At 60.8% G+C, this 15,467-nt stretch overlaps 2 protein-coding genes across 3 annotated transcripts; one reads left to right on the top strand and one right to left on the bottom strand.

The window, feature by feature from the left end:
• Positions 1-388: 388 nt before the first annotated feature.
• Positions 389-6,789, bottom strand: TRAPPC3 (trafficking protein particle complex 3). Of its 2 annotated transcripts, XM_038161014.1 has the most exons (6): positions 6,634-6,740; positions 5,095-5,142; positions 3,720-3,817; positions 2,888-2,987; positions 2,444-2,626; positions 389-1,984 (listed from the first exon to the last, which is right to left on the bottom strand). In XM_038161014.1, the coding sequence occupies exons 1-6, from the start codon at positions 6,673-6,675 to the stop codon at positions 1,865-1,867; spliced, it is 591 nt and encodes a 196-aa protein (XP_038016942.1). In that variant the 5' UTR covers positions 6,676-6,740; the 3' UTR covers positions 389-1,864. The 2 variants fall into 2 exon arrangements, with proteins under 2 accessions (XP_038016942.1, XP_038016944.1); XM_038161016.1 differs by lacking the exon at positions 5,095-5,142 and having other exon boundaries at positions 6,634-6,789.
• A 1,853-nt stretch (positions 6,790-8,642) lies between these two features.
• On the top strand, positions 8,643-13,163 carry LOC119711035 (probable beta-D-xylosidase 2). The gene is made up of 14 exons (XM_038160703.1): positions 8,643-9,527; positions 9,595-9,755; positions 9,851-10,010; positions 10,153-10,323; positions 10,404-10,495; positions 10,581-10,738; positions 10,815-10,918; positions 11,013-11,237; positions 11,346-11,431; positions 11,619-11,755; positions 11,905-11,994; positions 12,098-12,306; positions 12,441-12,647; positions 12,764-13,163. Exons 1-14 carry the CDS (start codon positions 9,024-9,026, stop codon positions 13,049-13,051), a joined length of 2,592 nt encoding a protein of 863 aa, XP_038016631.1. The 5' UTR covers positions 8,643-9,023; the 3' UTR covers positions 13,052-13,163.
• The last annotated feature ends 2,304 nt before the right edge of the window (positions 13,164-15,467 follow it).

Here is a 15,467-nt window from a genome sequence, read left to right as displayed (position 1 = left end):
AGCACTGCCCAGCCAATGCCAGCCACGAAGCAGCCCTGAGCTGGCAGCAGAGGAGGCTCAGATGCCCCTCCAGGTGTTTTTTTTTTTGCCACTGTAAATGCCCACAGAGTTTTGGCTCTGCAGCAGCTGCCTCGGGCTGGTGGCAGAGTCCCAGCCACTGAGCACAGTGGATTGACAGACCCCAAGGCAGCCACGCTGAGTGTCTGCCCCCAGTCCCTCCATGTGTGGAATGCTGGGCAGGTTCCTCCAGGCAGCAGCTTCCAGGCCCGCTGGCAGCCAGGAATTTTTGGGGCAGTGCTGCTGTCACCCTGCCAGCCCTGGGCACCCTGTCACCACAGTCACCCTGCCAGCACCTGCCACCAGAACACAGGAAGAGGAGACCAAAGAATTGACACCACGATTCTTTTAATGCAATAGCTCCTAAAATGCAGCTTTAAAGTGACTTGGAATGGTCAACAATGAGAAATAAGGGATGGTTTTGAGCTCTGCAATTTGACCATGTGGCACCTCTGCCACCAACACCCACCTGCCACTGCTGGGCCACCACCATGCCTCTGTTCTTACAGCCACTTGCTGTCCCTTCACAGGGCACATGTCACACGGGGCATCCAAAGGGACTCTTTGGGGCAAAAAAGGGACAGGGAGAGCCATCCAGTGCCAGATGACCCAACATTCCCCCAGAAAAGCCAAAAAAGAGCAGCACAAGCAGTGGGTTGCTCCCTCTCACCTCACATTCAGGCATCAACCAACACAAATTCTGGAGCTCACAAAGACCTCGAGGGGCTGTGCCTTCATGCTGTGTAAAGTGATTTGGGAACCCAATGCTTGCCTGTGTTCTCTAGCTCCGAGTGGCAGAGGAAGCTGATGCTCCAATCTCTTGCTTTTTGTTATCTAATACTTCTTTATGTATTTATTTTTGAGAGCAGCAAGTGCCACAGGTCAATTAACTGGGAAATTCTACTGCAGCCTGAACACCAGTGAGAGAACAAACCCCAGCACTGCCCTCTCACCACGCAGCCTTTACATCCCCCAACATCAGAACAGAGCCTGAAACGTCTTTAACACCTCCCAGGCCTCAGCCTGAGTTTGGTCCTCACTCCATGACCCCTCCTGCAGCCCTGGGCTGTGCCCACTGTGGAGCAGCCACGCCATTTTAGCCGCTCTTTCTCCATGTAAAATAGCTCCTACTGCTCCACTGCAGTTTGACCTCCTCCCCTCCCGAGGTGAGGCTTCTCACCTTGAGGGAAGGGACAGTGGAAAGGCCATGGGACTCTCAGATTTCTGAGGTGCCACGGCCCCCTGAGCAGAGCAGCCCCTGCCCTGGTGCCAGCAGCTCTCCCCAGCCACCCCTTTGGACCAAGCTTGCATTTGCCAGTGACTTCAGAATCAAGTGCAGGAAGCCAGTTAGATCTACAGAAACACTACACACATCTCCAAATGGATTTTAAACACCTCATTTAAGGAAGGACAGGGTTTAGCAGGGAATCTGTGGGCTCTTGTAGCTTGGTCTCCAATTCTGGCCCTCTGACACCGATGCAGATGTGAAGAGACAGGAGCTCTCCTGGAGTCTGAGCAGTTCTCACACAGCCCAGGTCACAATTGGAAACGGAGCTTAGGAAGCCCCCAGGGGGAGGAAAAAAAACATCACCTGATGAAAAAGCTTCAGAACGAACCTGGGAAATAAACAGCAACCAGACAATCATCTTCTACAGAGGATGGAAGTGAGAGAAGAAGAAAACAACATCTGAGACAGTCAGTGAGTCAGTCTGAGTGTGCAGGGGCAGGAGATCCCTGGGATCTGTGAGGAAAGCTAACAGCCAAACCCAGCTGGTCCCTCCAGTCCCCAGGGAGATGGGGCTGTGGTTCATTCTTCCCCAGCTGGAAGGTTGTCTTCAATCCTCCTGATAAATTTCATCCTTATTTCTGTGACGCTGTCGCCCTTCAGGGTGTCCTGGACAAACTTCACATCGACAGCCATCTGCACCTAAGAGAGGGAAGAGCAGAGAGGAGCTGGCAACTCCCTCTTCACAGCAGCTTCTCCAGGGACTGAATGATCCAGGAGCACCAGCTTAAGGGCTCTAAGGGCATGACATGGCATACAGGGCTCTCCATAGTCCTGTATTTGAGACACAGCTGTTCTCCTGTCCCCAATTCCCAGCTAGGGCTCACAGCAGCTGCTGAGTGAGGATTTTGGAGCTTCATGCAAACTCAGGGAGATGTGCTTGAACTTGGATCATGAGCTAAAGGGGCTCAGGAACTACCTCTGGGCCTCAGCTGCCACACATGACAGCAGCCAGGTGCTCCTGCAGCTCTGCCCTTCTCCTGGGAATGCGTTTCAAGTCCAAAGCAAACCCAGAAGTCACAACCACAGACCAGAACTCAAGTGTCTGCTGACACCTGGCTGTCCATACACCCATCCCAAGGGAAGGGAGATGTGGCTCACCATCTCCAGGGCACCTCGCAGCACCCCACAGAGCAGGTTGGAGTAGATGAGGGTTGAGTGGTTGTCAGGGAGCTCCACAAAGTCCACCAAGGGGTTGTTTTCCAAGATCAGGGAGAACTCGTCGCCCCCAGGACTCCAGTTGGTGATGCTCGGAGTGATGCCCAGGTACATTTTAAATGCAATCTGTTGTGGCAAACAGGAGGAACAAGAACAGGTGAGGCAACAGCACAGCTTTGATTTTGTAAAATTACTCAAGGGGTTTGCAAACACGTCTCCTTTCCTCCAGTTCCCACCAGCCAGCAGTACTTGGGCTAAAGCTTTTTTTTTTTTTTCCCTCCCCAAAATCTTCATCAAACTCTCAGAACAGTCTTGTGAGATGCAAATATTCCATCCTCACATGCAAAACCCAAAAAATAACCTGACAAAGCAGTGCTTGGACATTACCTTTGCTATAACATCTGCAGTTTCACGGAAATCGTGGCACCTCCCAACATTGGAACGGGCCAGGAAGTCCTCGATGAGCCGGACACCGATGTTGTAACCCCTGGGAAGGGACCAGAGCAACAGCTTCAGAAAGACAACAAACATTTATAAAAGAGGAGAGCGAAGAAGCAAAGTCTAATCTGAGAAATGTCAGTGTTAAAAAACTTCAGCCTGCCAGGGTTTTGCTCCTGGAGCAGCACACAGGGATAGGGATGTGGCTGTGATCCCTGCTGGGATCCTGATGCCTGGTGAAGGCTGCCCTAGAGCAGAGGCTGGACAGAGCTAAAGAATAAAGGAGGGATTTATTAGGAGGCCTCAATGGATCCACCTTGGGCAGCACAAGAGCCCAGCCAGGGCTGCACCCAAGAAGAGCCAAAATGGTCACAAAAAGCAGATGACTGGTCATGAGGTGCCTCACTTTTACAAGTTCTGCTCCATTTGCATATTGGAGTTAATTCTCCAATTCCAGCTTTAGCCCATGCAGTCCCATCCTTCTTGTTTTTCTCTCTCCAGCCCACGTTGTTTGTGCTCTTGGGGCTGAGATTTGGATCATTTGTCCTTGGTCCCCAGCTGGAGCAGGAATTGTTTTGTCTCCCTGCTCTGTGCAGAGAGCTCACCATCCCCTCATATGAAGCTCAGAACTACACACTAAAGCAGCACAGAACCTGAAAAACATAAAAGCTAAACCTGAGGCACCAATCCCTGCTGTGATCCCTGCTGTGATCCCTGCTGTGATCCCAGCCCCACACAGCTCCAGCACAGCAGATCCACTGCCACCTGTGCACGCACTCACATTTTGTCCAGCTGCTTGTTGACATCATCGTCATTCTCGTAGTCCTTGCACAGCTGGGTCACCAGGGCACCGTAGGTCAGCGTGAACAGCTCCGAGTTCTGTGCACAGGAAAAGAAAATTCACCAACAGAACCTGCCCAGGCTCTGCTGCCTCCGAGTCCAGCGCCGCCACCCTCGGCACGGAGAGGGGAACAGGGACCTGCTGTCTCAAAGGAATCTGCTGCTTAATGAGAGATCCCAGCTCCAGTTTGATTAAGAGAGATCCCAGCTCCAGTTTAATAAGGAGAGATCTCAGTTCTAGTTTAAAAAGGAGAGATCCCAGCTCCAGTTTAAAAAGGAGAGATCCCAACTCCAGTTTCATAAGGAGAGATCCCAGCTCCAGTTTGATTAAGAGAAATCCCAGCTCCAGTTTCAAAAGGAGAGATCCCAGCTCCAGTTTGATTAAGAGAGATCTCAGTTCTAGTTTAAAAAGGAGAGATCTCAGCTCCAGTTTAATAAAGAGAGATCTCAGTTCTAGTTTAAAAAGGAGAGATCCCAGCTCCAGTTTCATAAGGAGAGATCCCAGCTCCAGTTCTGGCAACAACTTCAACCTCCTTGGAATGGGGCTTGGAGGAACCTGGTCAATTAGAAGGTGCCCCTGTCCTTGGCAGGGGGTGGAACTGGATGAGTTTTAAGATCCCTTTCAACCCAAACTACTCTGGGATTTTGGGAAAGACACCAACACCTCCTGGATAGCTGGAGGTGCTGTGCCAGGGCCCTGAATTTACCTCAAGCACTGGCCTAGAGCTGAGATCTGACTCAAACTCTTCCCTCTGTTTCATGAACATGTTACAAGTGGGCAGTGCCCATCAGGCTCCAGCTCTGGCCCTTTCAACAGGCCCAAAATGCTCCCTCACTCAGGGATTTACAAAATCCTGTACCAAGAAAAAGGACTCATCTGGTCCTAGAAAGTCATCCAGGCACAGAATTTGCTTCACAGATTGAAATCAGCTCCTCAGACCCACAACGGGCTCAGGGAGGCCAAGCCCAGGCCAGCTCAGCTCTCAGGTGCTGTGCACGTCCTGGGAGTGCCCAGGACCAAAGTCACTCATGTTTTCTGTGCACAACTGCCAGATTTGCGGAAAATTTGCAAAAAAAAGGGGAAAATTCTCCTCTCCCAGCCACCACCTTCAATCCTCACCCTCAAATGATGTCAAAGAGCATTTTTTGGGAGCCGTTAAGCCAGACCAGGGATTAATGAGGTCATTACAGGCTGCAGAGCAGAACTCTGCCAAAGGAAGTGTTCAGGGGAGCAAACAAACCCCCAGCACCGGTTTCTGCTGTCAGTTTTGGCATGCAGAGGGATCACAGGGGCTGACCTGGGATCTGTCACCTACCATGAGCTGCAGAGAGGCAGAAGGTGAAATGAATGGCAAATACCAATACTAGAGAATGAAAGCAGCAGCAGGCAGGGAGGGAAAAGAGACAAGATCAGAGTTAAGTGACAACACAGATCACCGTCAGTTCACACAAAGCCACCACAAACACACAGAGGAAACACCCCCAAACAAACAGAAATTGGGGGTTTGGAGGGCACAGGGATTTCCACCTTGTCTTGTTCCTGGATTAGGAAAAAATTCTTCCCTGTGAGGGTGGGCAGGCCCTGGCACAGGGTGCCCAGAGCAGCTGGGGCTGCCCCTGGATCCCTGGCAGTGCCCAAGGCCAGGCTGGACAGGGCTTGGAGCAGCCTGGGACAGTGGAAGATATCCCTGCCACGGCAGGGGATGGAATGGGATGAATTTTAAACCCCCTTCCAATCCAAACCAGTCAGGGATTCTGGAATTGCCATCCACAAGGACAAAAGGCTTCAGGCATGAAAACAACCAGAGGGGCTGCTTGGAGCTGTTGCCCCACTTTGGATCTAAAGAACTGACACGTTCTTTGGGGGTTTTACTTAAAAATTTGCTTTCCCCTCGGAAAACTAAAGGCTGGGCAATTCACATCACTGGAAGGACAAGGGGGAAGTTCCTTTGGCTCAGCTGGAATCGGAGACTTGGCAGAGAATTTAACAGACATGCAGAACAGGCAGTAGTGTTGGTTTCAAGGGTTTCAGCTGTTTCAGTACAGACAGAGGTGCAGAGGGGATGGGGATGGATGGAGGGAATCCAGCTGTCCCCAGCCTGAGGCGCTGTCACTGTGTGAGGCCGCGGCAGTGTCACCTGCCACCATCAGCCCCAGCACACCCAGAGCTGATCTCGCTTTTTGCTGACATCTTGTTATTAAAGGCAACTTAAGCTGTTACAATAAGGCAAACTCCTAAATTCAGATTTAGACAATTTTTTTTCCCGTTTTCAGCCCATTTGATGTAATTGAAGTGCCCAAAGCTTTCCCAGTATTTTTATTTGACACTCTCCACACTATGCATTTGTTTTATGGCTACAGAAGTGCAAGAACTCCGGTGAATTAACACAATTCTTTACAAAATCGTTGTATTTCAGGAGCTGAATCCATAGAAAATAATCCCCTGGGGTGTGGAGAGGCAGGAGGGGGCAGCTAAGCCCGACCCAACCCCTCCTCGCGGCCAAAGAGGGAGAAGACCCCAGGTTTTATTTTTTTATTACTTATTTTGCATTAAAAATTAATGCATTCGACCTGCTTTGACCCGGAATCGGAGCTCAGCTCCGCAGCTTTGGGCTCCATCTCTCAGCTCCCGCTCAGCCGGGCTGATAACGCGGTGTGAGCGGGAGAGGGGAAGCGAGACACGCCAGGGAAGCGTTTTGGGTGCGAGCTTCCCATCAGCGAGAGCTCCCGGTGCCGCTGCCGGCTGCCCGGCCCCGCCGCACCGGGCGCTGCGGCCCGGGCCCGATCACCCCCGCCGCGGGCCGGTTCCCCGGGTGCCCCACGCCATGCGCTCGCCGCGCCGGCCCCGCCGTTACCATTTTCTTGCTCTCGGTGCCGCGCCCGCCCTGCCGCGACATCGTGTCCGCCCGGCGCGGCCCGGCCCGGCCCGGCCGCTCCGTCCGCCGCGGCAGCAAGGGACACCCGGGACACCGCGGGGCACCACGGGACACGCAGTCCCCGCCGCGCCTCCGCCCGCGCCCCGCCCGCCCGCCCGGACTACAAATCCCAGAGGGCACCGCGCGCCAGCGCCGCGACGCTGCCTGGAGTCACGTGACCGCCAGGCACCGCCCGGTCCTGGAGTGTGGGTGACGGCCGCGGTCGCCGCCAGGGGGCGCTACCGCCCGCCGCTACCGTGGCGCCGCCGCCATCGGGGCCGCGCTGGGTCCGGCCTGGCCCCGCTGCCCCCGCTGCCCCCGGCCCGGCCCTGCTGCTCCCCGCCCGGCCCCGCCGCTCCTGCTGCCCTCGGCCCCGCTGCCGTCGGCCCGGCCCCGCAGCCCCCGGCCCCGCTGCCCTCGGCCCGGCCCCGCTGCCCCCGCTGCCCTCGGCCCGGCCCCGCTGCCCCCGGCCCCGCTGCCCCCGGCCCGGCCCCGCCGCCCCCGGCCGCCAGCCTGCGGCCCCTGCCCGGCCGGTGAGGGGACGGTGGCCCCGGTGCTGCTCGCTACGTGATGCCGGCTTTCTGCAGCCTCCCCGCGGCCCCCCAGCCCCATGGGAAAGGGGCCTTGGCCGGGGCACCTGGGCCCCGCTCCTGCTCCCACCTTGGTCCCACACTGCCGCCTTGGAATAGGGATAGAATCGTGGAGTATCCCCGCCTGGAAGGGACCCACAAGGATCGAGGCCAACTCTGGGCCCTGCACGGGACACCCCAACAATCCCACTGTATTCCTGGGAGCATTGTCCAAACGCTCCTTGAGCTGTGCCAGGGCCAGGCCCTGGGGAGCCTGTTCCTGTGCCTTCCTTGCCCGGCTCCAGGGGCTCGGCAGCGGCCGATTCCTGGGGAAAGGGCAGCTGGGTGGATGAAGCAAGCCCTGTGCTGGCAGCATTGGGCAAGCTCGGATCCTTAGGCTGTGGCTCAATGTGGAACACGAGCAGGTTTCCACCCTGAGAGGCCCGCAAATGGCCCCACAAGAGCAGGACAAAGGACAGGCTGTCACAGAAACCAGCCTGGCTTGGGGCTGCAGGAACTGCAGGGAATATTCCCTGGAACAACCCAGCTTCCCCTAACCCTTCCCACACCAGCATGGCTCCCGGTGCACCAGGTTCTGCTCCCAGACAGTGTGCCTGGCATAGTTTGTTTGTTTAATCTCCTGTTGTTTATTTATTTATCCCATTATGTCCCCATCCTAGACTGTCACTGAGCGAGTGCTGAGCCCTGACCCGCCTGGGGTGGTGTGCTGGGAGCAGGACATGCTCTGGGCACAGGGGGACCGCCCCACTCCTGCTGGCTGCTCAGGAATCCAGCAGCTGGGAGCTGGCTCGCTGTCACCGCCGAGCAGGAGCGCGGGGACCCGCCGGGCTGCGGTGACCTGCTGGCATTGCCTTACATGGCTGCAGCCCCGGGACACGGCCAGCTGCGAGGCACCAGGCCTGGCACTGGGGCGTGGTGTGGCTGTCCCGGGCTGGGGGGCTGACAGCAGCACCTCCATTGTGCCCCTGAGCTGATGGCATGTCTGTGCTCCCTGTGTCCAGCTCTGCAGTGCCAGGTCCCAAATGCCACCTTGTGCTCTCCAGCCACAGTGGCCCCAGTGGACCCGGTGTCCGATGGAGACCACTGAATCCTAGAACACCCTGAGTGGGAATGGACCCACAAGGACCATGGAGACCAGCTCCTGGCCCTGCACAGACACGCCAAGAATGCCACCCTGTGCCTGAGAGCATTGTCCAAACGCTCCTGGAGCTCTGGCACCCTCGGGGCCGTGCCCATTCCCTGGGGAGCCTGGGCAGCGCCAGCACCCTCTGGGGGAAGAACATTTTCCTAATATCCAAAGTAAGAAGACACCGTGTCCCTGCTCACCGCAGAGGTCCCTGGCAGTGTCCCTCCGTGCTGAGCTGGGGGGCATGAGGGGCACACAGCCCTTGCTGAGCTGGGGGGCATGAGGGGCACACAGCCCTTGCTGAGCTGGGGAGGCATGAGGGGCACATAGGGCACTGGCATCTCAGTCCGTGTCGTGCCGTAACGCCCAGCGAGCACAGGAGATCCTTCCCCGGCGGAGCCGCTACTGCTCCCCAGCCCCGGGCAGCGGCCGAGCCGGCCCCGCTGCAGCCGAGGGCACCGAGAGCCGGTCTGACGGCGCCGGGCGGCTCTGCCGGTTCCCGCCCGCACACGGGAGATGCTCCGGGAGATGGGCGGAACCGAAACGCCGCGACTCGTCCCCGCGGCGGGGCCGGGCTGCGCGGGGCTCGGGGGTCGCCGCCGCTATGGACCCCGATGCACGGCGTGAACCTCGCAAACCGGCCCGGGGGGCGGCCGGGACACGGCAAAGCCCCGGGCCCGTCCCGTCCTACCGCGCTCCGCCCCGTCCGGTGGGCGCAGAACCGCCTGCAGCGCGCTCCGCCCCGCCGCGCCCATCGCGGGGGCTTGGTGCGCCGGGGCCGGGCCGGGCCGGGCCGAGCCGTGCCGTGCAGATCCCGGGAGCCGGGTTGGGCCATGCCGTGCAGATTCCGGGAGCCGGGCCGGGCCATGCCGTGCAGATCCCGGGAGCCGGGCCGGGCCATGCCGTGCAGATCCCGGGAGCCGGGCCGGGCCGTGCCGTGCGGGGCTCTCCCAGCAGCGGCGCTGGGGCTGCGGGTGCTGGTGCTGAGCGCGGCGCTGGGCGCGGGGGCGGCCCGGGCTCAGCCGCCCCCCTTCCCTTTCTGGGACCCCTCGCTGCCCTGGCAGCGCCGCCTCGACGACCTGCTGGGCCGGCTGAGCCCCGCCGAGCTGGTGCTGCAGGTGAGGGGGCGGCGGGACCCCCCCGGGGCCCCCGCGGGACTCCCCGCTCAGCGCCGCTGCCCTGCAGGTGGCGAGGGGGGGAGCGATGGGGAACGGCCCCGCGCCCCCCATCCCGCGCTTGGGCATCGCGCCCTACAACTGGAACACGGAGTGTCTGCGGGGCGACGGCGAGGCACCTGGATGGGCCACGGCTTTCCCGCAGGCGCTGGGGCTTGCCGCCGCCTTCAGGTACCAGCACTGGGGACCGGGGGTGTGGGATGGGACCTGGTGAGACAGGTCCCCCCTTCCTACGTCGCCCTGACGCCCCTGTGCTGTCCCCCCAGCCCAGAACTCATCTACCGTGTGGCCAACGCCACGGCCACCGAGGTGAGAGCCAAACACAACAGCTTTGCTGCTGCGGGCCGCTACAGTGACCACACCGGGCTCAGCTGCTTCAGCCCTGTCCTGAACATCATGAGGCACCCACTGTGGGGGAGGAACCAGGTGCCAGCTTGGGCGGGTGCTCCCTGGCCGGGATCGGGCCACAGAGGACCGTGGCTGACCAGCTGGATGTGGCCATGGCTTGCCAGGCTGTGGGGATGTGGGGACAGGGCTCCCAGAGGTGACCCACCTGTGCCCCGGACAGGAGACCTATGGGGAGGACCCGTTCCTGAGTGGGGAGCTGGCCCGCAGCTTTGTGCAGGGGCTGCAGGGCCAGCACCCCCGTTATGTTAAGGCCAGCGCTGGCTGCAAACACTTCAGCGTGCACGGAGGCCCTGAGAACATCCCGGTCTCCAGGCTAAGCTTCGATGCCAAGGTGAGCGCAGTGGGGCAGGGGGTGTTAAGAGGGCAGGGGACACTCCAGGTGCTGACCCCACTCTGCCACGGTGCTTGCAGGTGCTGGAGCGGGACTGGCGCATGACCTTCCTGCCCCAGTTCCAGGCGTGTGTGCGTGCTGGCTCCTACAGCCTCATGTGCAGCTACAACAGGTGTGGAGCGTGGCCACGTGGGCTGTGCTGCCCTTGGCGTGGCCGGTGCCCCGCTCTCCTGGCTGCCCCATCCCGTCTCCAACAGGATCAACGGCATCCCCGCCTGTGCCAACAAGAAGCTGCTGACAGACATCCTGCGAGGCGAGTGGGGCTTTGATGGCTACGTGGTGAGCGACGAGGGGGCTGTGGAGCTCATCATGCTAGGGCACCACTACACACACAGCTTCCTGGAGACAGCGGTTGGTGAGCTCGCGGGCTGGGCACGGGGTCAGTCCCCAGGCATCGCGCAGCCATGACTCCTTTCTCCCTGGCACGGCAGCCTCGGTGAACGCTGGCTGCAACCTGGAGCTCTCCTATGGCGTGAGGAACAACGTGTTCATGCGCATCCCTCAGGCTCTGGCCATGGGCAACATCACGCTGCAGGTGAGCCGAGGGGAGCGGGACCAGGGCTGTGGGCAGAGAGCCTGGGCTGTCCCTGCCGAGCACAGCTGAGGTATTGGGGTCGGGGTCTCCACAGATGCTGCGTGACCGAGTCCGGCCCCTCTTCTACACACGGATGCGGCTGGGGGAGTTTGACCCCCCAGCCATGAACCCCTACAGCTCCCTGGACCTGAGTGTGGTGCAGAGCCCCGAGCACCGCAACCTCTCGCTGGAAGCTGCTGTCAAGAGCTTTGTGCTGCTGAAGAATGTGCGGGGGACACTGCCCCTGCGGGCCCAGGACCTGTCCAGCCAGCGCCTCGCAGTGAGCCCCTGCAAGGGGGTGGGCAGGGGGACATGCTGGGTCCACACCCAGGGCACACAGGTGTCACAGGGCTGCTGGTGCCCATCCTCACCCCTCTGCCCTCTGCAGGTGGTGGGTCCCTTTGCTGACAATCCCCGGGTACTGTTTGGGGACTATGCACCAGTGCCGGAGCCTCAGTACATCTACACCCCCCGGTGAGACAGCGTGGTCCCACCTCATGTCCCCCTCTCCTGGTCACCGTTCCCCTCTTCTGGGCACTGTCCAGGGCTGCTGCTGGAGCTGCTTGGCCCTTGGCTGGTGGCCAGGCAAGGGGGCTGTCCCCGTTGTGCCCTGACCCTAGGGCACAGCTACCCCTGTGTCCTCTGCTCTTCCCTGGTGCAGGAGGGGGCTGGAGATGCTGGGGGCCAATGTCAGCTTCACAGCGGGCTGCAGCGAGCCACGGTGCAAGCAGTACTCACGGGCAGAGCTGGTGAGGGTGGTGGGGGCAGCTGACGTGGTGCTGGTCTGCCTGGGGACAGGTAGGTGGGAGGGGAGGGCACTGCCAGAGGAAGGGGAGTGCTGTGGGAGAGAGGGGCTGCCCATGAGCCACCTCTGAGGTGGTCGGTGCCCCTCTGCCCTGTCTGCCCGCAGGGGTGTAAGGGGCTCTCTCTTGGCTGTCCCCACCCAGGGGTAGATGTGGAGACAGAGGCGAAAGACCGGAGTGACCTGTCCCTGCCAGGGCACCAGCTGGAGCTGCTGCAGGATGCTGTGCAGGCGGGTAGGGGCTCTGTGGGACCTCAGCCCACCCAGGTGTTCCCCGTCCATGGGACACCCCAGGGCCATCCCAGCAGTGCCACTCAGTGACAGCCACCTCCCTGCAGCCGCTGGGCGCCCCGTCATTCTGCTGCTGTTCAACGCGGGGCCCCTGGACGTGAGCTGGGCTCAGGCACACGACGGCGTGGGGGCCATCCTGGCCTGCTTCTTCCCTGCCCAGGCCACCGGCTTGGCCATTGCCCAGGTCCTGCTGGGCAAGGCAGGGGCCAGCCCAGCTGGCCGGCTGCCGGCCACTTGGCCTGCAGGCATGCACCAGGTAAGGCCAGGGCTGCTGGTTGTACCCTTAGCCTTTCCCTGCCTTGGTGGCTGGAGCAGCTGCAGGATGCAGGGCTGTGGTTCTTGCCTGTGCCCGCCCAGCCCTGCCCTGTTCCACTGGCCCTTGTCCCACAGGTGCCACCGATGGAGAACTACACCATGGAGGGACGGACATACCGGTACTATGGGCAGGAGGCCCCGCTCTATCCTTTTGGGTACGGGCTGTCCTACACCACCTTCCGCTATCGGGACCTGGTGCTGAGCCCCCCAGTGCTGCCCATCTGTGCCAACCTCTCTGTGTCTGTGGTGCTGGAGAACACGGGGCTGCGGGACAGCGAGGAGGTGGGCACAGCTGCTCTGCCTCGATCGGGCTGTGCAGGGTACAGATGTGCCCAAGCTCCCCCTGCAAGGGCACTGCTGTGGAGTCCCGCTGTGCTGAGTCCCACTCCTCCGTGCAGGTGGTGCAGCTGTACCTGCGCTGGGAGCAGTCATCCGTGCCGGTGCCCCGCTGGCAGCTGGTGGCTTTCCGCCGTGTGGCCGTGCCGGCGGGCCGGGAGGTGAAGCTGTCCTTCCAGGTGCTGGCCGAGCAGCGCGCGGTCTGGGCGCAGGACTGGCGCCTGGAGCCCGGCACCTTCACCCTCTTCGCTGGAGGGCAGCAGCCGGGCCAGAAGACGCGGGCGCCCTCGGAGGTGCTGAGAGCACGGTTCAGCGTCACCGGCACGGCCCGGCCCTTGCGCGGGTGTTAGCGGCGGGGGTGGGCACAGGGTGCTGGCAGAGGAAGGGGTGCGAGGTGCCCCGTGTGCCGCGGGCAGCGTGGTGGTTCTCTGCCCTGCAATAAAGTGCTGGTGCTCCGTGGCAGCTGTGTGGGGCCTCCCCTCCATCCTCCCGGCGCATCTCCCCGCCGCAGGACCACGCTGCCCAGCTCAGTGCTTTCACTCCCGTGGCTGTCGCACCCCGAGGCGCTGCTGCAGCCCCACACCCTGCCCGTGCCCCACACCGGACCCGCGGGTGCTGCGGCCACACGTGCGGCTCCTCCCGCTCTATTTATAGCCGCGGGGCTGCTCCGGCGCATTCCCCGTGCCGAGGGAGCGGTGACTGGCAGCCCCGGGAGGCTCGGGAGGGCAGGGGCTGGCCCGTCTTCTTCCCAGGCAGGATCCAGGCAGCGGGCAGGATGCTGCAGGGAAGGGGGCAGTGGTTGGAGCGGCCAAGCCCTGCGCTGGCCCGAGGGACAGATCCAGCCGTGCAGCAGCTCAGGGGCTCTGGAGCAGCGCTGGGATGTGATTCCGGCAGCAATGCTGGCGGGGAGCCGGAGCTGGGCAGGAACTCCTCCGGATGGTGTTGGAAGACTGTGATCTCCTCCAGCCCCAAGGCCGGAGGCCAAGGTGGGGGTGGCGGGGAGCGCGTGGGGCTGCCCAGGCCTGACCCCATGACATCAGGACACTAATTACAGATGCGGCTTGGGATAATTACAGAGCAGGCGCGAGCTGCGGCAGGGCAGGGCGCAGCCCGCTGTGGCTCAGCCCATTGCTGGCCCATTTGTCACTGACACCCACGGGGGATTGTCCCGCAGCAGCTATTTGCCATGGGCCGTGGCGTAGCCCCACGGCAGCATGCTGGGGGTCTGGTTGTTGCCCTGAGATGCTGCTGGTGATGGGTTCCTATTGCCTCCATCCACTCCAGGACCGGACACAGGGACCGACACTGGTCCCCAGGATCCTGTTGGGTCACTGCCCCACGGCTAGAGGGAATCAGCTGGAGTGCTTTGGGGACAGGGATTCAGATCAGCCCTTGTGGGCACCGTGTCAGTGCAGCAGGGTGGGAGCAGCCTGAGGCCAGGGCAAAGTCCTGGGGCTGAGGAGAGAAGTGGGAGCAGAGGGATAGGGAGCAGGTGGAAATGGGTGGGATGGGGTGTCCCACACGGTACCTTGCTCAGAGGTGCTGCTGGGGTTTGTTTGCCATCCTTATCCCTGTTTGCTCCCAAGCTTGCACAGTGTCAGCTCCCGCTGGCAGGGCTGAGCTGTGGCTGTAGTTATCCTTTGACTTTGGGGTGCTGATCCCTTTGGGTCTCTACAGTCGGTGTCAGGGCCAGGTGTTGGGCTGAGGGTGCAGCCCCCTGCCCAGACTGGCCCGACAGAGCCATGGCAGTGCTGCACCCCACGCTGCAGGGCTGAGGAGCACAGGGAGTGCTGGGGCATGCAGCAGCCGGGACTGGGTGCAGTGCTCATCATGAGCTCATCGGATTTTCCATCAGCTCGGGGGGGCAGCTGTTCCCAGCACCACGGGAATGGCAGGGCTGGACCCAGGAACCCCAACACAGCGGGGCTCTGCCTGCAGCAGAGTGATGGATCAATCCCTGCTTGTATAAGCCCATCGACTTGGGCTGGCGTGGCATTCATGAGCCCTCTCATGTTGCACTGTTGGGGCACGGCCACAGGCCCTGTCCGCCCACAGCTGCCCCTTCCTCACCTCAGGCAGCTCCAGACTGACCCCACAGCAGGGAGAAGGACCATGGACGTGGCTGGGTCCAGTGCCAGGCTGTCCCAGGGCCCTGAGATGCTCATCTGCTCCAGGTCATGCTGTGGGACCCACAGGCAATGAAGCTGTGGAAGCCACCCATAGTCACCCTTGGAGCAATGTCATGGAGTGGCTTCAGTCCCGGTCTGCCAGATCCCTTGTGTGCCATGGAAATGGAGCTGTGGGGCTGCTGCAGCCCCTTGGAGGCTCAGCTGTGCAACAATGTGACTGGGGCTGTTCCCCTTTCCTGTCCCAGGGCATATCCTGGCTTTGTGAGTTCATTTGGACATTGCTCTCCCTGCCATCCTCCTGGCGTGCCCAGCTCCCAGAGCTGAGGCTTGGCTGTGCAGCATTCCCTGGTGGGGAGTCAGCTGGCAGGTGAGGCTCTGGGAGTTTCAGGAAGCCTCTGCTCTGTCTGAGCCAGGTGAGAGGGTGCAGGGCTAGAGGCTGTAGGAGGGTGATGACTTTAGGGTGATTTGGGGTGTAGGGCTACCCCTGCAGCATCACAGAGTGGGGCCGCCCCGTCTGCTGAGGAGCTCCTCATCCCTGACTCAGGGGAATACACTTCCTAGGAAAAGGGCTGGGATTTCGGTAAACCTGTTTGCCTGGTAGGTGAGGGAGAATGAGTGGTAGGGGATCTCCTGGCCT

This window comes from Motacilla alba, chromosome 23 (genome assembly GCF_015832195.1).
Source record: "Motacilla alba alba isolate MOTALB_02 chromosome 23, Motacilla_alba_V1.0_pri, whole genome shotgun sequence".
NCBI lineage: Eukaryota > Metazoa > Chordata > Aves > Passeriformes > Motacillidae > Motacilla > Motacilla alba.
This window is presented reverse-complemented; position numbering and strand designations above follow the sequence as displayed.